Source organism: Phacochoerus africanus, chromosome 2 (assembly GCF_016906955.1).
Source record: "Phacochoerus africanus isolate WHEZ1 chromosome 2, ROS_Pafr_v1, whole genome shotgun sequence".
Lineage (NCBI taxonomy): Eukaryota > Metazoa > Chordata > Mammalia > Artiodactyla > Suidae > Phacochoerus > Phacochoerus africanus.
This window is the reverse complement of record NC_062545.1, coordinates 234,464,474-234,484,961: the sequence shown is the minus strand read 5'-3', so window position 1 is coordinate 234,484,961 and position 20,488 is coordinate 234,464,474. Positions and strand designations below refer to the sequence as shown.

At 39.2% G+C, this 20,488-nt stretch overlaps 1 protein-coding gene across 7 annotated transcripts in view; it reads right to left on the bottom strand.

The window, feature by feature from the left end:
* The window catches only part of TLE4 (TLE family member 4, transcriptional corepressor), a 150,742-nt gene that overhangs the window by 83,272 nt on the left and 46,982 nt on the right, over positions 1–20,488 (bottom strand). For 5 of the 7 annotated variants that reach the window (XM_047767814.1, XM_047767815.1, XM_047767816.1 and 2 more), the window contains one exon: positions 16,289–16,363. The exons of the other annotated variants lie outside the window; for them this stretch is intronic. In XM_047767814.1, coding sequence (XP_047623770.1) covers positions 16,289–16,363 — 75 coding nt within the window. The remainder of the gene's footprint in view (positions 1–16,288; positions 16,364–20,488) is intronic. 7 annotated transcript variants of the gene reach the window in all.

Genomic DNA, 20,488 nt, shown 5'->3' with positions numbered 1-20,488 from the left:
TGAAATAGGAGAAACAGTGAATCAGGCTGTGATGTTGTGATTTATAAGAAATATACCTTTGGTCTTAGTTCGCAGATCAGGACAGAGCTCCAAAAACTCTCAGAATGTCCCAAGTGAGGAGAGCAATAAAAGGTGTCTTTTGTTATGTTAATGTGACTTTCAGAGGACACTTAAGGATGGGGGCTGGTTGCCAAGAGGACCAACCATGTGATCATTAGGCTGGAACTTGCAGTGCTCCCCACCCCCCTACAGAGAGGGAGGGTAGAGAGGACAGAGAGCTGAGTTCTATCACCAATGGCCACTGATTTAGTCAATCATGCATATGTAATGAAGCCTCGAGAACAACCCAAAGGACAAGGTTTGGAAAGCTTCCATTCTAGTGAACACGGAGATTTGGGGAGAGTAGAGCACTTGGAGAGGGCATGGAGCTCTGGGCTCTTTCCTCATAATTTGCCCAATGCACCCCTCCCATGTGACTGTTCCTGAGTTACATCCTTTTATTTAAAAATGGGTAAATAGTAAGTTAAATGTTTCTGAGTTCTGTGAATTACTCTAGCAAATTAATCAAACTCGAGGAGGTTGTTAAAAACACAGGAGATAACCTGAATTTGGAACTGTTGTCTGAGGTGGAGGGAGGACTGGCATTCTCATGGGGCTGAGCCCTTAACTTGTGGGATCTTATGCTACTTCCAATTGAATTGTAGGACACACACAGCTGGTGTCAGAACTGCTTGTCCATCTGGCAAAACCACACCACATTAGAATTGGGTACAGAATTTTCCCTAAGGCCCAAGGTAAAAGTCAATGGGAAATTGTATCCGTGTCAAGAACGAAATACAAATCCTCACCATCTAGTCATGTGAAGTACCTGCTGCCTCATTAGGACAGGATCTTTCTTATTCACTGGGGGGGCGAGGGGAGTGTAACATAACTGTAAATAATCCTTCATTCATTACAATCAAGAAACAGCCTCTCTGAGGAAGACCTGAAGGATGAGAAAGAGAGTGCCTTGCAAAAAGCTGGGAGAAGAGAATTGGAGATGAGAAAAAAGTAGCTGCAAAGGCCCAGAACTGGGAAGGAACTTGCAGAGACCAAAGAAGAAAAGGACATCTGGTGGCAACCCAGTAAGCAAAGAGGGAGTGGGGTTGGTTGTAACATTATGGGAATCAGATCATGGATAGAAAGGACTTTACACTTTCACTTAAGAATAATGAGAGCTTTAGGCAGTGGTGAGTTTTGTTACGTTGAACTTTTAGTTTGTCCATAACTGGTATAAGATAGATAATTATTTGTTGAGTACATGTGTTAACAAATATCTTCTCTCAGTTTCTTGACTAATCTTTTCATTTTAAAATATCTTTTAATGAACAGGTGTTTTTAATTTTAAGTGAGCAATATTATCAATCTTTATTATTATTATTATTTTTATGGTTGGAGCTTTCTATGACCTATTAAGAAATCCTTCTCTATCCTAAGATAAAAAGTCGTCTTAGTTATTTTTCTTTTCGAAAAATTTAAAGTTCTGTCTTTTTATACTTTTCAGATTGACTTCTGCATATGATAGGAAGATCCAATTTCATTTTTTCCCACAAAAATAACCAACTATCCCCCTAGTGTCTATCTTTTCTCCCCAATGATTTGCCTACCTCTCTGACATGAGTGAAATGATCTGAGTACTTTTCCCTATTTCATCAGCCTATATAAAGACATTATAATATTTTAAACAACAGTATTACAGTTTAAACATTTTGGAAGTTCATAATGGTATGTGGAGACTGGATCTGAGAGCAGCCAGGATGAAAGGAGAAACCAGGCATGAGGTAATAAAGGGATTCAAAACAAAAAATGATGACTTTGATTAGGGTTCCGGCAGTACAAGATGCAAAGAATAGAAGATCTATTTCAGAGGAATTCCCTGATAGCCTAGCGGTTTAAGAAAGTATTGTCACTGTTATGGTGCAGGTTTTGACCCCTGGCCCAGGAACTTCCGCACTGCCATAGGCGTGGCCAGAAAAAAAAAAAAAAAAAGAAAATAGCTATTTTGCAGATAGCACTGAAAGTTATGGACCAAGGAGATGAAAATAACTGGAGAATTCCTGGCCAAGTTGGGTCCCAAGCAACTGGGTAGATAGTTGTACTATTTACTCAGATGGGTCAGAAGAGAGGAGAGATGCACCTATAAATACAATCCTGTTTTATAATTTTTAATACTTTGATAAAGTGGTTTTGGGTCCACAATTAAAACTTTCTTAGATTATAGAAAAGTTACATGTATAATGAAGACAAGCAGAATAGAAAGAAACTGAAAGTCACACATAATCCTACCAGCTGAAGAAAACTACTAGCATAATGCTGATGAGTCTCTCCAGCATTCTTTCAATGCACATATAAGCATTTTAAAACACAGATAAACCATGCTGTCTTGTTGTTTAAAATGCTTCCTTTCCTATTCAGTGTATATGAAAGAGTATTTTCCATACCCTTAAATAATGCTTTGACAACATTACTTGTAATGGCGGAACAATACATGCCACTGTATAGATACAAAAGTTCACCTAAGTGGCCCCTCAATTGGTTGAAGATTAGGCTGTTTCCAATTTTGAGATATGTATAGAGTCACAGTGGTTTAACAATTTATCAGTTAAGACAGTTCCTCCGCAAGTTATAGAATACCCAAATAAAAGTGGGCTAAATGATAGGAGTTTTTATTTCTCATATAGAAGGTCCAGGGTTGGTTGGATGACTTACTATCAAGTCTCTAGGTCAACATCTCTGATTCTCCTAGCCTCTCTCACATCCCATTTCCCCCAGGATGGCTGCCACAGTGCTAAACATTAACTCATCCTCACATAACCGTGGTCAAGCACAGAAAGAGGGCAATTCTCTCTTTATGAGTCTTTCTGTTAAAGAGAAAAAGACATCCTATATCTTACTGCACTGAACAGGGTCACATACCCACAACTCTTACATGAGGAAGGCTGGATACAGCACCTGGATGTTTTAGCTTACATAGTAAGAGGTCAGTTCAGCCGCAAGAAACATCTAACAAAACCTGCCTTAGTATCTATCTTTGCTCATAGGCCATTTGAGGTTATGAGCTGAAAGAAGCCCCAAAACAACCTCTGCGTTTTCAATCCAGGTAGACAGCAGCTTAAATTGTTCTCCTGCCCTCAACAGTTTCTTTTCCCATTTATTAACTTGCACAGAGCTGTGTCTGTAAGATTGCTTTAGGGTCAACTCAGAAACATCTGGGGAAATAAAAAATACACATGATTGCCACTCTGCTCTGGGATCACAGTGGCACTACCCTTGTTACTCACAGAAGACAACCTGGGCACCAAGATAAACTCTCCCCCTTTATCTGAATCTACCAAGGGAAAAAAATGCATGAGAATCCCAAAGAGCAGAATAGCCATGGAGTTGCCTTAAAAAGGATTCAAGAATGTTCCATTAAGATTGACCTAAAGGAGTTCTTGTTGTGGCGCAGTGGAAACCAATCTGACTAGTATCCGTGAGGCCAGGGTTCAATCCCTGGCCTCGCTCAGTGAGTCAGGGATCCAGCATTGCCATGAGCTGTGGTGTAGGTCACAGACGTGGCTCGTATCCCACACTGCTCTGGCTGTGCTGCAGGCTGGAAGCTGTAGCTCTGATTCAACCTCTAGCCTGGGAACTTCCATATGCCTAGGGTAGAGTCCTAAAAAGAAAAAACAAGTAACTAAATAAATAAAACTTTGATTTTAAAAGGTTTGGGGGGGGGGCTTAGCTCCAGCTCTTGCTTATTTGGTCAACATCATTGTTTACATTTGCAATACTACTGTATCCGATGAAAGAGCATTATTCACAAGCAGGATGGATAAGATTTCCTCAAGATGGAAAAATGAGACAAAGAGTACAGTTTATCATTAGGGAACAGAGATAATTTCAAAAACAGGACTCGCCAAAATATACTGGGAATCCCCATGTGTTTGAATTTAGGTCTCTCCTTAGTGGTCACAAGCCCTGTATTGCCCCCTACCAGTTATCCTCCTCCCTTACCCACTACTGCCAACAATTAGCTTACCCTGACGGTTCTGCTTTGAACAGGTAATTGCTACCCCATTCGGTGTTCCCACGTTCCCCTTGGTTCACAACTTCATTTAAACACGATTTATCCATCTATAGTCTACCTCCCTCTTCAATGATCCCACGAGCACTGACGAGGCAGGGACCAGTTCTTGGTCATGACCGTGCTCCAGAACTTTAAAAGGTGCATGTAGGAACAGGAGCCTAATAAAGCATTCTAAAAGATGTACTTGCCTATATTTTCTGATACAACTATGTGAAGGTAGCTGCTAGCTCTAGTTAATACCTCTTAATATAAAAGATGTCCCATTATCAATGATTATAAAGCTCAAATATTTAATGTGGTTGACTTATTTTCTACGATACATATAACATTATCAGCAAAATGCAGGGTTTTTTGTTTTTTACCAGTCAGTAATTCAGGAAACTCCCACAACCCTGGTCAATACTTAGAAACAAATTCTTTGTAAACTCCTGACTTACAGGTGTCTGAACAATTATGCAGCAATGTCTCCTTATAATGCCACAGACAAGTGCCTTCTATCTACGTGCTATGTATACTTTACAGAGTTCCGTCCTCGTACAGCCCAAGCTCAAACATTTTTTATGTCATGGGACTTTTGTGAATCTAAGACCAAAATTTTTTCTCTGGACAATGTACATCCTCCACACCCCAGACCCTCAACACACAATTTTGTCATTTCAGGAAGCTAATAATGCCTGATACCCAAGCATGAAATCCAAGAAGATCCAAGGACTTAGGTTAAAAATAGCTGTCTTAGTAGTGGTGTTTATAACAACTTTTGATTTTTATGTATGAGAGTACATTACAACAGACTGGAAGAAACATACTATGAGTCAGGAGTACCCAGCTGATATGTGGAACTAATACACACTTAAGCTTGGGCTAACCAATTAGCATGTGCATCAGGCTCACCCAATTTCACTTTCCTCACTGAGCCCCAGACCTAAACCCTGTACCATATTATAAATGGATCTCTGGATAAAGAGACTACTGATTCCAGCATAAAGGAAAGAATAGAGTTGCGGGAACAAATCAGGGACGAATGTAACATAATGGTTAAATGTGTGAGCTCTGAAGTTGGTCTAAGTTTGGTTCCCAGTTCTGACACTTCCTCCCTTGTGGCCTTCAGAAATATATTTAACCCTTCAGCGCCTTGGTTTCATTGTTTTTAAAGTTGGGGGACTAATACTCCCTTCCACATGGGGTTGATGGAAAAATTACATAAGATAATGTCTGCAAATGTGAAGCACAGTACTGACACAAAGCAAATACACAATAAACATTTGCTATTTTAAATTACTCATTTAGGGAAAAGAATATAAGGGTAAGGATTTTTTTTTTGTCTTTTGTCTTTTTTGTTGTTGTTGTTGCTATTTCTTGGGCCGCTCCTGTGGCATATGGAGGTTCCCAGGCCAGGGGTTGAATCGGAGCTGTAGCCACTGGCCTACACCAGAGCCACAGCAACGCGGGATCCGAGCCGCATCTGCAACCTACACCACAGCTCACGGCAACGCCGGATCGTCAACCCACTGAGCAAGGGCAGGGACTGAACCCGCAACCTCATGGTTCCTAGTCGGGTTTGTTAACCACTGCACCACAACGGGAACTCCAGGGTAAGGATATTAATCTAGAGAAACAACTGTGACACAAAGGCCCCCAAATTTTAAAATAAAAATTTCATAGTCATCAAAACAAACAGGCAAACCAACTATACAATGTTAGAAAACTGGTTAATACTTTAGTGACTATTAGCTCCAGCCTTGCATTCTACAGATGAAAAAAACTTTTAAATGAAATTCTTAAGATCATACCACAAGTGACACCCAAGGACTGTGTATTTTCTACCAGTCCACACTTTCGTCCTCCTAATCGTGGCTCAAAATTGGGGGGAGGAGGGGAGGGCAAAAAAAATCAAAATGCAAAAATAGGTCAAAACAGAATTATTTGTTCACTTAACAAATATTTATTGAGCATTTACTTATTAAATATAATAATGCTACTTCATATTTATTGAACAATTGCTAAGTATTTATTATACAAATATTTATTGAAAATGATGAGCTACATATTGTTCTGGGCACCATGGCTATAAAAGGGAACAAGATTCCACCTGCTAGTGAAAAGAAATTAATACACACATAAACAAATAAATGGTAAATGCTTTGAGGAAAATAAACAGCCTACTGTACAAGGAATGAACTGGGTGAAAGAGCTACTAAAGTCGGCCAGCCAGGGAAATCCTTTCTCAGGAGATAACATCTGGGCTGACATTTTACAGAGGAGCATGAGGAAGACCATGCTCCTCTGTAAAATGTCATGTTAAGACATGGAGGACTGGGGTTCTAAAAGGCAAAAGAGGTGGTGCACAAGACCTAAGTCAAGCAGATATTCCCAGGGTATCCAGGGACAGAAAAAAGAGACCAATGTGGCTAAAAGACACATTAAGAGAGTGAGTAGTATGTGAAACTGGAGAAGTGGGTTAAGGGTCAGCTCACACAGAGACCTGGAGGCCATGTAAGAAATTGAGACTTCATTCTAAGCAAAATGTGAGTCATTAGAGACAGGCTTTAAGCAGGGAAGCAATAAGATTCAACTTATACTTTAGAAAAAGATTGCTTGAGCTGCTGTGCACAGGATGAAGAATAGCAAGACATATGCACAAACAAGAAGCCCCATCAAAAGAGGCTGCAGAAGGAGTACCCAGGACCAGGGGGAGCTGGCAGAAGCAGTCACCCTTGAGAGAACAGTCCAGAAGTGGAAGACACACCATTTTTGAAATGACAGAGTTGGTCCATTGAATTTAGATTCTTCCCCTTCATCCATCAGCCAGTCTCTCAGATACTGACAGTTACGGACCTAAATTCTGAGGGGTACTGGAAAGAAGGCAACTAAGAACAGAAAAAAAATTACCACAAAAGGGAAAGGGAATGAATATCAACAATAAATAATAAGCATTTTGTCATTGGCAAAAACCAAAAAACAGGACATCCAGTTTAATGGGACAAGAAAATGGACCCAACACAATATGCTCAATAGATTTTTGACAATGATGCAATGGCAATTCAATGCAAAAAGAGAGAGTCTTTTCAACAAATGGTGCTGAAACAACTGAATTGTATATCCATCTGTGGAGGGGTAGGGGAAGAGAAATGGAAAGAAAGAAAAAGAAAAGGAAGTTCCCATTGTGGCTCAGCAGGTGAAGAACTCAACTAGCAATATGAGGATGCAGGTTCAATTCCGGGCCTCGCTCGGTGAGTTAAGGAGCCAGCATTGCTGCAAGCTGAAGCCTAGGTCACAGATGGGGCTCAGATTTGGCGTTGCTGTGGCTGTGGTGTAGGCCGGCAGCTGCAGCTCTGCTTCAACCCCTAGCCTGGGAACTTCTATATGCCACAGGTGTGGCTTTAAAAGAAAAGAATAAAAACAAAAAGAACAGGAACTCAACCCAAATCCCCATATCTCACACCATAAATAAAAATTAGCTGGATTATGGGTCATCTTAAGGCAAAACTTAAAAAAAAACAAAAAAAACTAAGAAAATATTTATCTTAGGTAAGGCAAAGATTACTGAGAGAGAATGCGAAAAGTTAAGACTAATAAAAAAAATTCATAAATTAGACTTTATCAATGTTAAAAACTTCAGATCTTCAAAAGACACTATCCAAAAAAATTAAAGGATAACTACAGATTGCAAGATAATATTTGCAAAATACATATAAAGTACTTAGATCTAGAATTTAAAAAAAAAAACCTCTAAGCAATTAAAAAAATGACTGACTCAAGAAAAACAGGTAAAGATTTGAGCAGATACTTATCAAAAAATATCTACAGGAGTTCCCGTTGCGGCGCAGTGGTTAACGAATCCGACTAGGAACCATGAGGTTGCGGGTTCGGTCCCTGCCCTTGCTCAGTGGGTTAATGATCTGGCGTTGCCGTGAGCTGTGGTGTAGGTTGCAGACGCGGCTCGGATCCCGCGTTGCTGTGGCTCTGGCGTAGGCCAGTGGCTACAGCTCCGATTCAACCCCTGGCCTGGGAACCTCCATATGCCGCAGGAGCGGCCCAAGAAATAGCAACAACAACAACGACAAAAAAAAAAAAAAATCTACAGATGGCAAATAAGCAGCACATAAAGACACTCAACATCATTACCTATTATGGAAATACATTAAAAACAAGTACCATTATACACTTATCAGAAATGTCTTAAAAAACCTCCCTAAACCTACAATTTCAAGTGCTAGTGAGGATGTGAAGAAAAGCTTCTCTCATACATACTAGTGAGACTGAAAAAATGGTATGATCATTTTAGAAAACAGTCTGTCAGTTTCTTTAAACATACACTAATCATATAACTGAACAATCCCACTTCTAGAGGAGAACTTACAAAATTTACAAAAATCTGTTACTATTTATTTGGGCTTTTATTTGCAAATCCTTCACAGGATGAATGGCTAAACAAATTGGTATACCCATACAATGGAGTATCATTCTGCCATACAATGGAGTATCATTCGCCATACAAAGGAACTAACTGTTGATACAGGCAACTCATCTGAAATGTGTTATGCGAAGTGAAGATGAAAGCTCAAAAGGCTACACAGTGCATAATTCCATTTATAGGACATTCTCAAAAAGACTTTGTGAGGAAAAAAACCACCATGGGCAGGTGTCAAAGTCTTGGGTAGGGAAAAGGACTAACTACAAAGAATGAAGGGATTTGGGGAGACAGGGCAAGGCATGGGAGAAATATTTTGTATATTGATAGTGGTAGTAGGGACATGACTGTATTAGGTTGCCAAAACTCATAGAACTATAAGCTAGAAATGGTAAAATATGTAAACTATACTTTGATAAATCTTCAAAATTATATAGAATATTAATGACTATGCATAGTTATATTCCTAATTCCAAATATTAAAAAATCATAAATGCATGTAGCCTCTTTCTTATTGTGTTTTTTATTACCTGCTTCTCTTTATTCTGCTATCCTTAGTCACTAAAGTTTTACTAAAATTAAAATGTGTTGAGGAGGAATTCCCATCGTGGCTCAGTGGTAACGAACCCGACTAATATCCATGGGGATTCAAGAGTTCGATCTCTAGCCCTGCTGAGTGGGTTAAGAATCCCGTGTTGCTGTGGCCGTGGTGTAGGCCAGCAGCTGCAGCTCCAATTGGACCCCTAGCCTGGGAACTTCCATATGTCTCTGATGTGGCCCTAAAAAGACACACACACACACACAAATAATGTTTGATGAAAGTTGATTTATGTGTAGGTAGTAAAATATAAAATCAGAAAGCTTACAAACACAAAACCTTAGTGAGATGTTTTTTTAAGCCACGCCCTTGGCATGCAGAAGTCCCCAGGCCAGGAACTGAACCTATGCCACTGTAGTGACAATGCTGAATCCTTAACCATTAGGCCTCCAAGGAACTCCTTTAGTAAGATGATTTAAATGAAATTTGAGCATCATTTCAGTGTACATTTCAGAAATTATTTTAAATATTCAAAGTGAAAATGAAATGTACCCCTTTAATACTAATACGATTTGGTGAAGGAATGAGTAAGTAGATGTAACCATTACTCTTACTATTCTATAAAAGATTCTAACCTTTTCACCAAAGTCCTTAGAAGAGAAGATCACAAATGCATTTTTTAGGCAGAGTGATTTCCTAGGGAGCTTTGAGGCAACACACACCAATAGTCCTTAAAACAGACTAAGTCATCAATCCTTTAGTTCACCTGCTAGGGGTGAACCTGCCTCCTCTCTCTCAGCTTTGATTGATACAAGCAGGCTGGGTCCACAAGCGAAAAAAGGTCAGGCTAAATAGGAGCTGGTGATGCTGCTTGTAGAAACACTACTGGGAAGAAGTCAATAAGAGAACTAGAAAAGGGGAAGCAAAATGGTGGCAAAAAAACCACATTAACCAATTAAAAAAAAAAAAAAAAAGGATAACAAACACGCAAGCTTGCAAGCTGCCTTGAGTGAAACGTGCTTTTCTGTTTAACAGTCCCATCCGGTCCTCTAGACCCCCTACACAGGCTCAGCGGGCTGTGCTCTGGTGTGAATGAAATGCAGATGCACAGCTCCAGGCACTCCACTTTCTTCTTAGCCCAAGTGTTTCAAGCTAAATCAGAAGCACCCACCCAGACACATTCTGCAGCTTTTGTAACACTGTGTATTTAACTCTACCTAGAGCTAGAAATGCATTTACTAGGGGAAAAATGGAGAGAAGGGCTCCTCCCTTAATAGGAGCAAAACAGTAGCATTTCAGGCTAGCAACAATTAAAAAAGAAACAGAACAGACTAGCTTCTAGAAATGTCTTTTCAGAAGCTTTATAACAGAAATTAACAGACTGCACACCATAAACACAAATTAGAAATCCTGTTCTATATCTAGGTTTTTCAGGTTGTTCTGAAATAGAGACAGAGTTTAAAAATTACTTAAATATATGAGAGTCTTTGTCATGAAAAGGGAAATTATGGCCTCTTAGAGCCTCATCAAATTATGGCACAAAGATTAGATTATGACTACATCACTCAATAACATAGTCCCCCGATCCACAGTAAATGAACCAGTTTATAAAAACAAACCAAAAGAAAGGTGAGGGTCAGACATACCAATATAAGATAGAGGAATGTGTAGAATGGCGTTAAAAACTGCTCTCTCTGGCTTAGATGTAATCACACGTTTATCATATTTCGTGATAGCAGGTTAGCAAAGCCCTACAGTTGCAGAAACCAGCCTCCACCCACCCCCACCCCTTATCCCATCCAGCTGTGTACATCAGTAGACAGCATATTTTATAAAGCCTTTAAGCTCCAGGCACACTACTGAGTAAAGACAGTAACAAAGCTGGAATCTCTGATAATACACAAATCTATTTTTCAGCTTGTTTTTAAGTTTATTCCGTATTATATACATTTAGAAAATACCAACAGTAACTGGTTGGGAGAAAAACAAGAAAAGGAAGCTCACCTTTAAGTTCCCTGAAAAGAATTGATTTAAAAAAGAATATAAAAGCTGAGATGTGAAAGAAAATGTTATTTTGCATAGAACTCACATCAGCAAACAAACTATAATTCTAGCACGCGAGTTCAACTGCCCACCTACATCAGAAAGTCCCTTTAAAGAGCCTGAGGCCTATAAGGTCAAATACTGAGTGTCTTAGATCCTCCAGGAAAAGCTGAGACAGGGCTTGGCTGCATCACTTAGCGAAATGATTCCAGAGCAGGAGTGGGGCTGAGAGAAAGGGGATCAGGAAAGCAGGGATGTTCCAAAGAAGGCAGTTTGATCACTACCTCGGTCAAGTGAACTCCATCCTGCTAGCACCCTTTGAGAATGAAGTAAGGTATGAAAGTACCTCAAAACTGCCCACTAAGGGAGTCAGTAGAAAGGACGCATTCCACTATTTACCTGGGAGTCCAGGATCATGCCATGGTGGGGAGAAACTCCCTCGTCCTTCCATGCTTCACATGCCTAAATTAAGAGTGGAATCCCCAGAAAAAGCACTGGGGAAATGAAAGGGGAGGGGAGGCTTGAGGGGAGGTGCAGGCAAGCCAGGGAAAACATTTAAGGGCAATGGCTACAGAAAGGCAGATAAGGAGGCTAGGAGGTGGGTCCAGGAAGGACACTGTGCATTGCGGGGATATATGCCCAAAGGGGGTTAATAGCCCAACTACAGCAACATTAACAATACCTCTAGAAAGTGCTTTATTAGCAAACACAGAAGAGATAAAAGTATGGCTCTCGGATATTTCATACATTTTTGCTTTTGTCAAAAAACGAAGTTGTATTTTAAATTTTATTTCAAACTGTGTTATTGGAGGCTGTGATGTAAGGGAGGGGAAAACACATATTTACACACGTTTAAACACACACACACACACACACACAATTTACATCTTTCAGTTTTTTGCCTAAGGCCTAATTAGTTTAAAAAGACAAGGAGAATATCACAATTGCCTATCTAAATGCCTCTGAAATTTAAAATGGCTGTTTTGAAATCTATAACGGAAAAAGAGGGACATACTATTTTAAAAACTGTCATACTACAGAAGCCTTTGCCAAAATGCGAATCTGAAGTGCATGTGTGTGTGTGTGTGTGTGTGTGTGTGTGTGTACAAGTATACACACACACACACATATATATATAATTTAAGGGCCAATCATATGACAAGGACAATAAAACAAAATGCTTAAAGGGAGGGAAAAAAAACCCAAGGGTATTGTCTTTCTTTTTTTTTAAACTAACTCAAACACACAGGATGGTAAAGGCATAGTCATTTAAATCATTTCCTTAGTAATACAAGTAATATTTAAATAGATTTAATAGTGCTGCTCCAAACCAATGAATTATGGGTTTAAAACCTATTAAAATGTAATGTTTTTTTCCTGAGCTGAGAGGAGAGAGATTTAAATCCACTGAATTTTAATATTTCAGCTTGAGCTGCAGGAGGTAGAGAAAGTCCAAATGAACTATTCCATCAGCACCATTCAAGCATGAACATTTTAATCAGTTTTACTTCCTTGGAGTTCTCTAACACAGTTTACGCTGTCATTCTGAAAGCACTTAACACAGAGAGTGTGAAAAACCACCAAGGCTTGTTATTGCCTTCACAATTGATGGCAAATAATTTTGCAGACTTCCTATCATTAAAATGTCACTGCTAAAAATTGAGGTTCAGCATTTCTTGTGCTAAACTGCATTTTCCTACAACACCATGGCATACCTGTTCTTAAGGATTTTTTTAAGGGGGTGTTTCTGTTTTTTTTTTTTGTTTTTTTTTTAAAGCATATTTTCTATCGTTTCTTTCCTCAAAGGGTTAGGTTAAAAAAAGAGGGAAAGGGACTCCAAAGAGACTGCATTTTCTATTTTTACAAGCCAAACATCCCCCCCCCCCAATGTTCATACTAACAAAACTTTTTTCTTAATGATAAATATTTTTTGGTAAAATTCTTAGGAGGTTCCAACTTAGCCTCCTTTATTAAGCATAACCATATTCACACAGCATGTGCTGATTATATAGTATAATAGATTTAAAAAGCATTTTAAGATAGTCAGATGACTCAACTTAATATTACAAGAAATGAAAACATCATTTCTAATTAGATCACATTACTGATTTAAAACTACAATTTGTCTGTTGTTCCAACAGTGTGATCTTAGAGATTCTAATTTAAAAACACAGTGGCTAGCAGGACACATGACAAGATCTAACTAGATGCATAACATTCCCACAGCCATTTGGGGAACTCCAGGAAAGGTGCAAGAACAGAAATGTGAAATATGGAACAATTCAAAACAGAACACAAAATGTTAACTATAGAAAACAACAAAGGTATTTTCTTATTTTTTTTCCCTTATAAGTAAAAGATAAATGATATTTAACTTATTTCAATCTATCAACAGTTTTAAACTGAACATGACCTGTGAAAGAAATCATTATAACTGTGTTTCATTCCATTAAACACAACTAGCTTATTGTCAAGAGAACAAGCCGCCTCTCCAGGTTTCAGGCTCACTTGAGCTTTCTGCATTTAAACTGCATGGATCACTGGTTTGGCTCATTTACCAATGAAGGTAGAATAATATTGCAGAGTTAAAAAGGTGCTTCATCAGATTTCATTAAATTTGGGAACATTTGCGCTTGTGTGGATGGTATGCATACATATAAAACAGATACATATGCAGTGATAAAGAAATGGGGGTCTGCAGAGGCTTAGATGGGTCTTTGCCTCTCAGGAGGAAATTTATTTTCCCTTGGTGCAGAAAAATCACTGCCGACTACCTAAAACTCAAGTCACAAAAATTTTAAATTGACCCATCACTTTTGGTAGCGGGTCAAAATATTACCAGCTTACAACACAAAGGAGACACAAAACAGCAAGTGCATTTATAATTCCACAGCATTACAACTCTGAAAACTACTGGACTCTGAAAACCAGGGCTGAAACAGACAAAGACTGGACAGTCACAACAGAAATGTATCAAGTGAGTTGGTTTTAATGGGGCTCTTTCCTTCTTATATGCTTTGCGGCTACCTAAAACTGCCAGGTTTGTTTTTCTATTACTGCAATCTGTTTTTCAGAAGAGTCAGATTATGTGATTTTGATTCCACTTTTGGCTCAGATACAAATAATCTGGAATTCCCACCAGATCCACCAACTACAGCACGCGGTGCTTTGATAACATGCAGCTCTACTGAGTTAGTTCTTCAAATAAGTTTTTAGGTCACCAAATTAGCTTTCTTTTAATAATTAAACCCATATACACAGTACGTCTGTCAATTACCCAGCTACAGTCTAATAAATCAGCCTCTCCCTAAGAAAAGACAATCTGCCATCACATTCAAAACAAAGTATGTAAAATGAAGGAGATATAAAAGAGTATTAAAAATACACCTGATGTGATGAAAGGAAGGGAACTTGTTCTGATTTTATATCTTCGCTCATATCTTCAAGCAACATCCAACACAAAACAATGTGGTTTCGATTTCGATTAATCTTGCCACTGTACAGACATAACTAATAAGACTCCAAAAAGAAACATAAAAGCATTCTGTTTTCCTAGAAAAGGCTGCCAACCAGACATAAGGTAGGATGGCTACCTGTATTTTAGCAGTTCATGCGGCAATAAACACCAAGCCAGAAAGGACCCAGTGAGCTCTCAAGGGGTCCTCACCCATGCATTCTCTCCCACAACAGACAGTAAATCATGGGTGAAAAACAAAGGTCCTATCCCCAGTGACCTTGAGAGATTTGGTAACCAAAATATATCCCAACAGCAACACAACGCTTGCTTCAAGCAAACACAGCTGGTATATGCATACACACTAACTTTAAAATTCAAGCTCTCTCAATATTTTAACAAATGTATTACACTGCTGTTCTCTGGAATTTTTGGAAATAAAAACTAATTATGAAATGAATTCATCTCTCATCTCTCCCTGACCCCTGGAACACAGAAAATGTACAGCAAATGAATCTCTACATGGCTTGTTCTGATTCAGCCTCTTCTTTCCAAGAGACACTTCTGAGGAAATAAAGGTTACTCTTTTCCATTTTATTATGTCTTCTAATTTACTATCGGTATTTTCTTGTGGTCAGAGGGACACAAAATAGAGCTCAAAATAGCCCATTAAAAAACAAGCTACAATCAGACTATTGCTCCACCACCTTCAGCAGTCATCTCAGAGTTCTGATTTCCTTGTTAAAAGACAGAGGCATAATTGAAGCAATATCTTCACTTCAGATTGATTATCAGGCGACCCTTATCCGCATCTTCACTCAGCAATTTGAATTTTAATGAAAGTAAATGGAATAATTAGCATTTCAAAGTGTGTTTGATACACTGAGGGGAAAAAAGAGGAAAGACTTTTGTGTATAATCTATACACAAAAGAAAGTATTTGGGAGGGGGCAGAGAGAGGAAAGTACAGTTGTAGTGTCTTCATTAGAATCTAAGGAACTGCTTGTACCAGCTGCACAAAAGAGATGTGAATACTGTGCTCTTTTCAGCTAATATTTCTTGCCTTTATTATTGCTAAGTTTTAGCACCTTATTTCACTACTTGTTACCTTAAGCTGGGAGAACAAAAATATAAGTGGAGTTGGAATGATTGCTCAGACCCAAGAATTCCAGCAAGGTTTCTATGCAACATTAATGGTACTACAAAGGAGTTTCTAACTGGGCCACTGATTTTGCAAAAAGGTGTAGTTCATCTATTATTTCTACTACAAATGGACACTAGTTCTTAAGAACCACTCATCAAAGGGGATGAAGAATAAGTAGCAGGGAGATGCAAAAATGTACATTTCACTAAAAATGATATTAAGATATTCGATATTTGGGGAAAGATAAAAGAAATCAGGTCATTTTAACAGCAGGGCAATCTGGGTATTTTTTCTGGCTTAGGCTAGCAGCAGAGGCTGATTGGAAAGGAAAGAAATATTATGAAAAAGAACTACCCAGTCTCCTTAGAGGGAGAATTCTCAGGAAGACTTCAACCTGAATTAGTGAGACTGTGTCCAGTTTCTAAGGTAGCCATCGAACTTCATGTGAGATTGAAGGCAAAGTGCTTCATTTCACTCTGTGGTAATCTAGTGCCTTTTGCCCCTGTGACTGAACAAAATTTTAAAGGAGAGCAACAGAGAGCTGATGACAAACACTAAGATGATCAGAGCTAAAATGGAAAGGCCACGTACCCCAATGATGGCGTTCAGTTCTGCCATGGTCACCTGCTTGGCCCGTTCCACAGCCTGCACCACTTGTTGCTGGTGCTATAAATGAAGATCAGAAACAGAATACAATTATTTGTTTTCTAGTCAGTCAAGAACAGCTTTTCCTAACATGTCCTCTACCTTTACTTACATGCAAAACATGATTCAGGGGTCTCCATATGGCAAATTAAAGCCCTGGGTGGTGGGTAACTAAATGCCTGGGGTACCTCTGTGCCTAGAGTGCTGAGCAGTAACTGGACATCCAACTGCAGGAATCATCCCTACGCCCCCCTGAAGGATGCTCCCTTACAACTGGTAGAAGCAGCTTCAACTTTACTTTCAAGTTTGTGGTGCACTTTAATACATCTTCCACTGATACTAACGAAACAACACAATCCATCCCACCTGCTTTCTCTGCATCCCTGCCACCTATATAAAACATGTTTTGAAAATATTTCCTACTAGTACTTATTTTTAAATTTTTTACCATGTATTTGTTAGAGAAGACACTAGAAGGACATAAAGAATTTAATATTTATGTTTCCTCTGTAAATGCTAAAAAAAAAAAAAGCGCTCATATTTTCATTCCTGTCATGAAGTGCTGCATATTTAAAAGATATTAAAAATGTACAACTCCTGCCAGCAGTACAGTCAAGGGACTTCAGGTATTTCTTTTAAATGCAATAGGAGAACTTAAACCTACGAGTTTAAATTACTTTTCTTTTGAAAACTAAGGGTGGATAGTATAGGAAAAAAATCCTTCTGATCACGATTCAGCTCTAAAGAGACTGAGCAAGATCTGATATCAATAATTTTTGCAGTATTAGAAAAATTAAATAGCACAGAAGTCTCTACATGGAGGCATTCACATCTGGACACACACAAGGGCTTACACAAGTACTCCCAAAATGTAAATATTATTCCCAACTAAATACACTTGAACACTCTAGTACATACACACTCAAATCTGGTCTAAAATAGGTATCTTCTGGACTCTTTTCAATTGGTTTAGTAAATGAAGAGCCAAAGAGACTGTGCTGTGGAACAAGTACTCCTCTGTGTGGCTGGGAAGTCTTATTTTGGTTGATTCCAAGTGAGAAAGTTACTAACATTATGTACTGATCTGAAGTGAGTATGAACTCATCTATCATAATGCTTAATACATAGAGAGAGCTACACCAGCAGTTATACATGAAATTCCACCTGACCTACCTGGTACTACATTCCAAAACCCCCAAATACACAGTTACTGGGATTAACTAGAGTGACCACTATTTCTACTTCCCAGTGGTACAGGAGCAGTAGGGAAGGTGATCTGGGAAGGGAAACTGCTCTTTTTCATTTTTTTTGGTGTTTTCAGGGCCACACCTGTGGCATATGGAGGTTCCCAGGCTAGGGGTCGAATTGGAGCTGTAGCCGCTGGCCTATGCCACAGCCACAGCCACGCGGGATCTGAGCCGCATCTGTGACCTACACCACAGCTCACGACAATGCTGGATCCTTAATCCACTGAGCAAGGCCAGGGATTGAACCTACAACCTCATGGTTCTTAGTCAGATTTGTTTCTGCTGCACCACGACGGGAACACTGGAAACTGCTCTTAATTAGTTTATCTACATGGATGTGTCCCCTGATTTCCTAATAGATATTATATTTTATGCCTATGAATAATGCAAAGAAAACTGTCAAATAATCTGCATTTTACTGTCAAATCACTGCATTTTACACTTTTAATGGACTCTAAGCATTAAACTACATATCGTGATTTTTTTTTTTTAATTTTAAGAGCATTTCAAAACAAGGGCTTAAAAGGCAATCCCAAAATCTTTAGGTATCTCCATTTGCCCTCACTAATAAAATGTTTGTTGAAGTGAAATAATTCATTTTCATCTTTCTCTGAAGTGAACATCCTAAAGGCTCATGAACACACTAAAAGGAATAGAGATGCAGTCAATAAAATGGCCAAATAACAGTAGTTCTCCCTTGAGGCCAGCCTGACCATCCATGTTTACCGAACACCTACCAAGTGCCAAGCACAGAGCCTAAGTTTAGATTTAGGACAAATCTGGTTGTCAGGGTAGTGAAAACTGGAAAACAGAGAAAAAGACAACATACAGGACAACCCCAGGAATTATCTAATACTCAAAGTGAGTTTACAGACAAAAATTTTTATGGACTTTCCCACCTTTTACTTTGCAACACTCAACAATGGCTGCTCAAAACTTCCAAAAACTGAAAACCAAAGGAACACATGTACACATATCCAACATGCATCTCTCTCATTTCATTCAAGCATTCATTCAACTAAAGTTTTTAAAAGCTCCTACTCTTGTGTCATTTCTATATATTGCTGAAATACCTCCACATCACTGAAATATCATCTCCTTTACATTAAGTATTCAAAGGACAGAGACAGAGATGCAGAAAATACATCTAGTTAGGGCCTTTCTACCATGAAGATCACTCAACTCCTGCTTCATAAACTGGATTCCAACTGCCAAGATGAGCAAATATGCCTTAGGCAGTAGGGATATCTTTCTGACTTGGCATTAAAATCAAGTACATATATTTAAAAAAACAGAAACACACCAGTGAACCGTAACACTGACATTATATGCTTTTATAGAAACTCTTGCTAAAAAGCTAAAATGACAATGGAAGTCATGATTCAGCTCTTTCTTTTCACTCATGGCAATGGCCATGGGCTAATACCACATCTGAACTTTACCTGTAGTTTAGAATTTTACTTCTCTTTTTCTGCTTACAACTGTGAATCATACAGTGCTTAAGGGTTTTTTTGAACAGAAGCTCCCTAAGGCAAAGAATGCCTCCTTCCCTACATGCTCTCAAAGCACCAGAAACACTCTGACATTGCTCACTCAGCCACACAGTAGCACGAGGAATGGCAAATGATCACTGAAGAAAAAAGTGAACACTGGAGGAAGAAGCCCAAAGTACTCTCATAATCAGACCCAAAGAGGCACCTTTTTTTCACTTTTGAATTTTAACATATAAGCTTTCTGACTCAGAAAATACGGCAAGTTTTTCACGACTTCTTAGAACTGTGATGGCTTTCCCATTATGTCTGCCATCTCCTCCCCTTCTCTCTCCCTTCCCCATTTGCTCCTCTCCTCCCACTCCACCCACATCTCATTTCCTCTCCCACTTCCTGCTGATCCCCTCTGTGGCCTCGCCACAAGTGGTGACAGCCACTCCAGCCCCAGTAAATCTGTAGGAGGAAGAGTTCAGTGGCCTCTCTCATTGCTCAAGCTGCTCACTCAGATATGAGCTCCCAGTCTGAACTCTCTACTAGCACCATCAAATAAAGTGCCACCAGGAATGTATTAACAAGCCCAAAGGTCTCTGAGAGAGAAGCCTCTAACTGGGATTTGGAAAAGAAAAGAAAAAAAAGCTCAAGTATTTATTCTTCAAAAATACTGTGATTTGTAATTTTTTTTTGTCTTTTTGCCATTTCTTTGGGCTGCTCCCGTGGCATATGGAGGTTCCCAGGCTAAGGGTCCAATCCGAGCTGTAGCCACCAGCCTACACCAGAGCCACAGCAACGCCGGATCTGAGCCGCATCTGCGACCTACACCACAGCTCACGGCAACGCCAGATCCTTAACCCCTGAGCATGGCCAGGGATCGACCCCGCAACCTCATAGTTCCTAGTCAGATTCGTTAACCACTGAGCCACGACAGGAACTCATCACTATCCCTCTTATTGATAGGGGTAATATAGGGTAGTAAGGACAGATATGTAAAATGAACTAGGATTCTTATCCTGACACATGGAGATACAAAAGTGAGCAAGAGATAAATGCCTCCCACTTCCACACACAGGCACACAATTCACATAGAGCATCTTACAACACAGGAATGCAGGATTGAAAGAGCTAGGGAAGGCAATTAGGCAGGAATGGTCAGCATACTTCCTGGGGCATCAGGAAAGACTTTGCTTTCTTATTCACTCATTCAATTATTTATCAAGCACCTACTGTGTGCTAAGCACTGTGGTAGGAACTGAGATAAAAGAACAAGACACTGAATTAATAACAATCAAGAGGCTTTATAATTACAATTGGAGGGTAATTTTCATGAAGAAAATGACAGGATGCCACACAAATCACTCAGAGAAATACCTCATCAAAACTTATAACTGGAGGAACATCCCATAAGGAAGTGG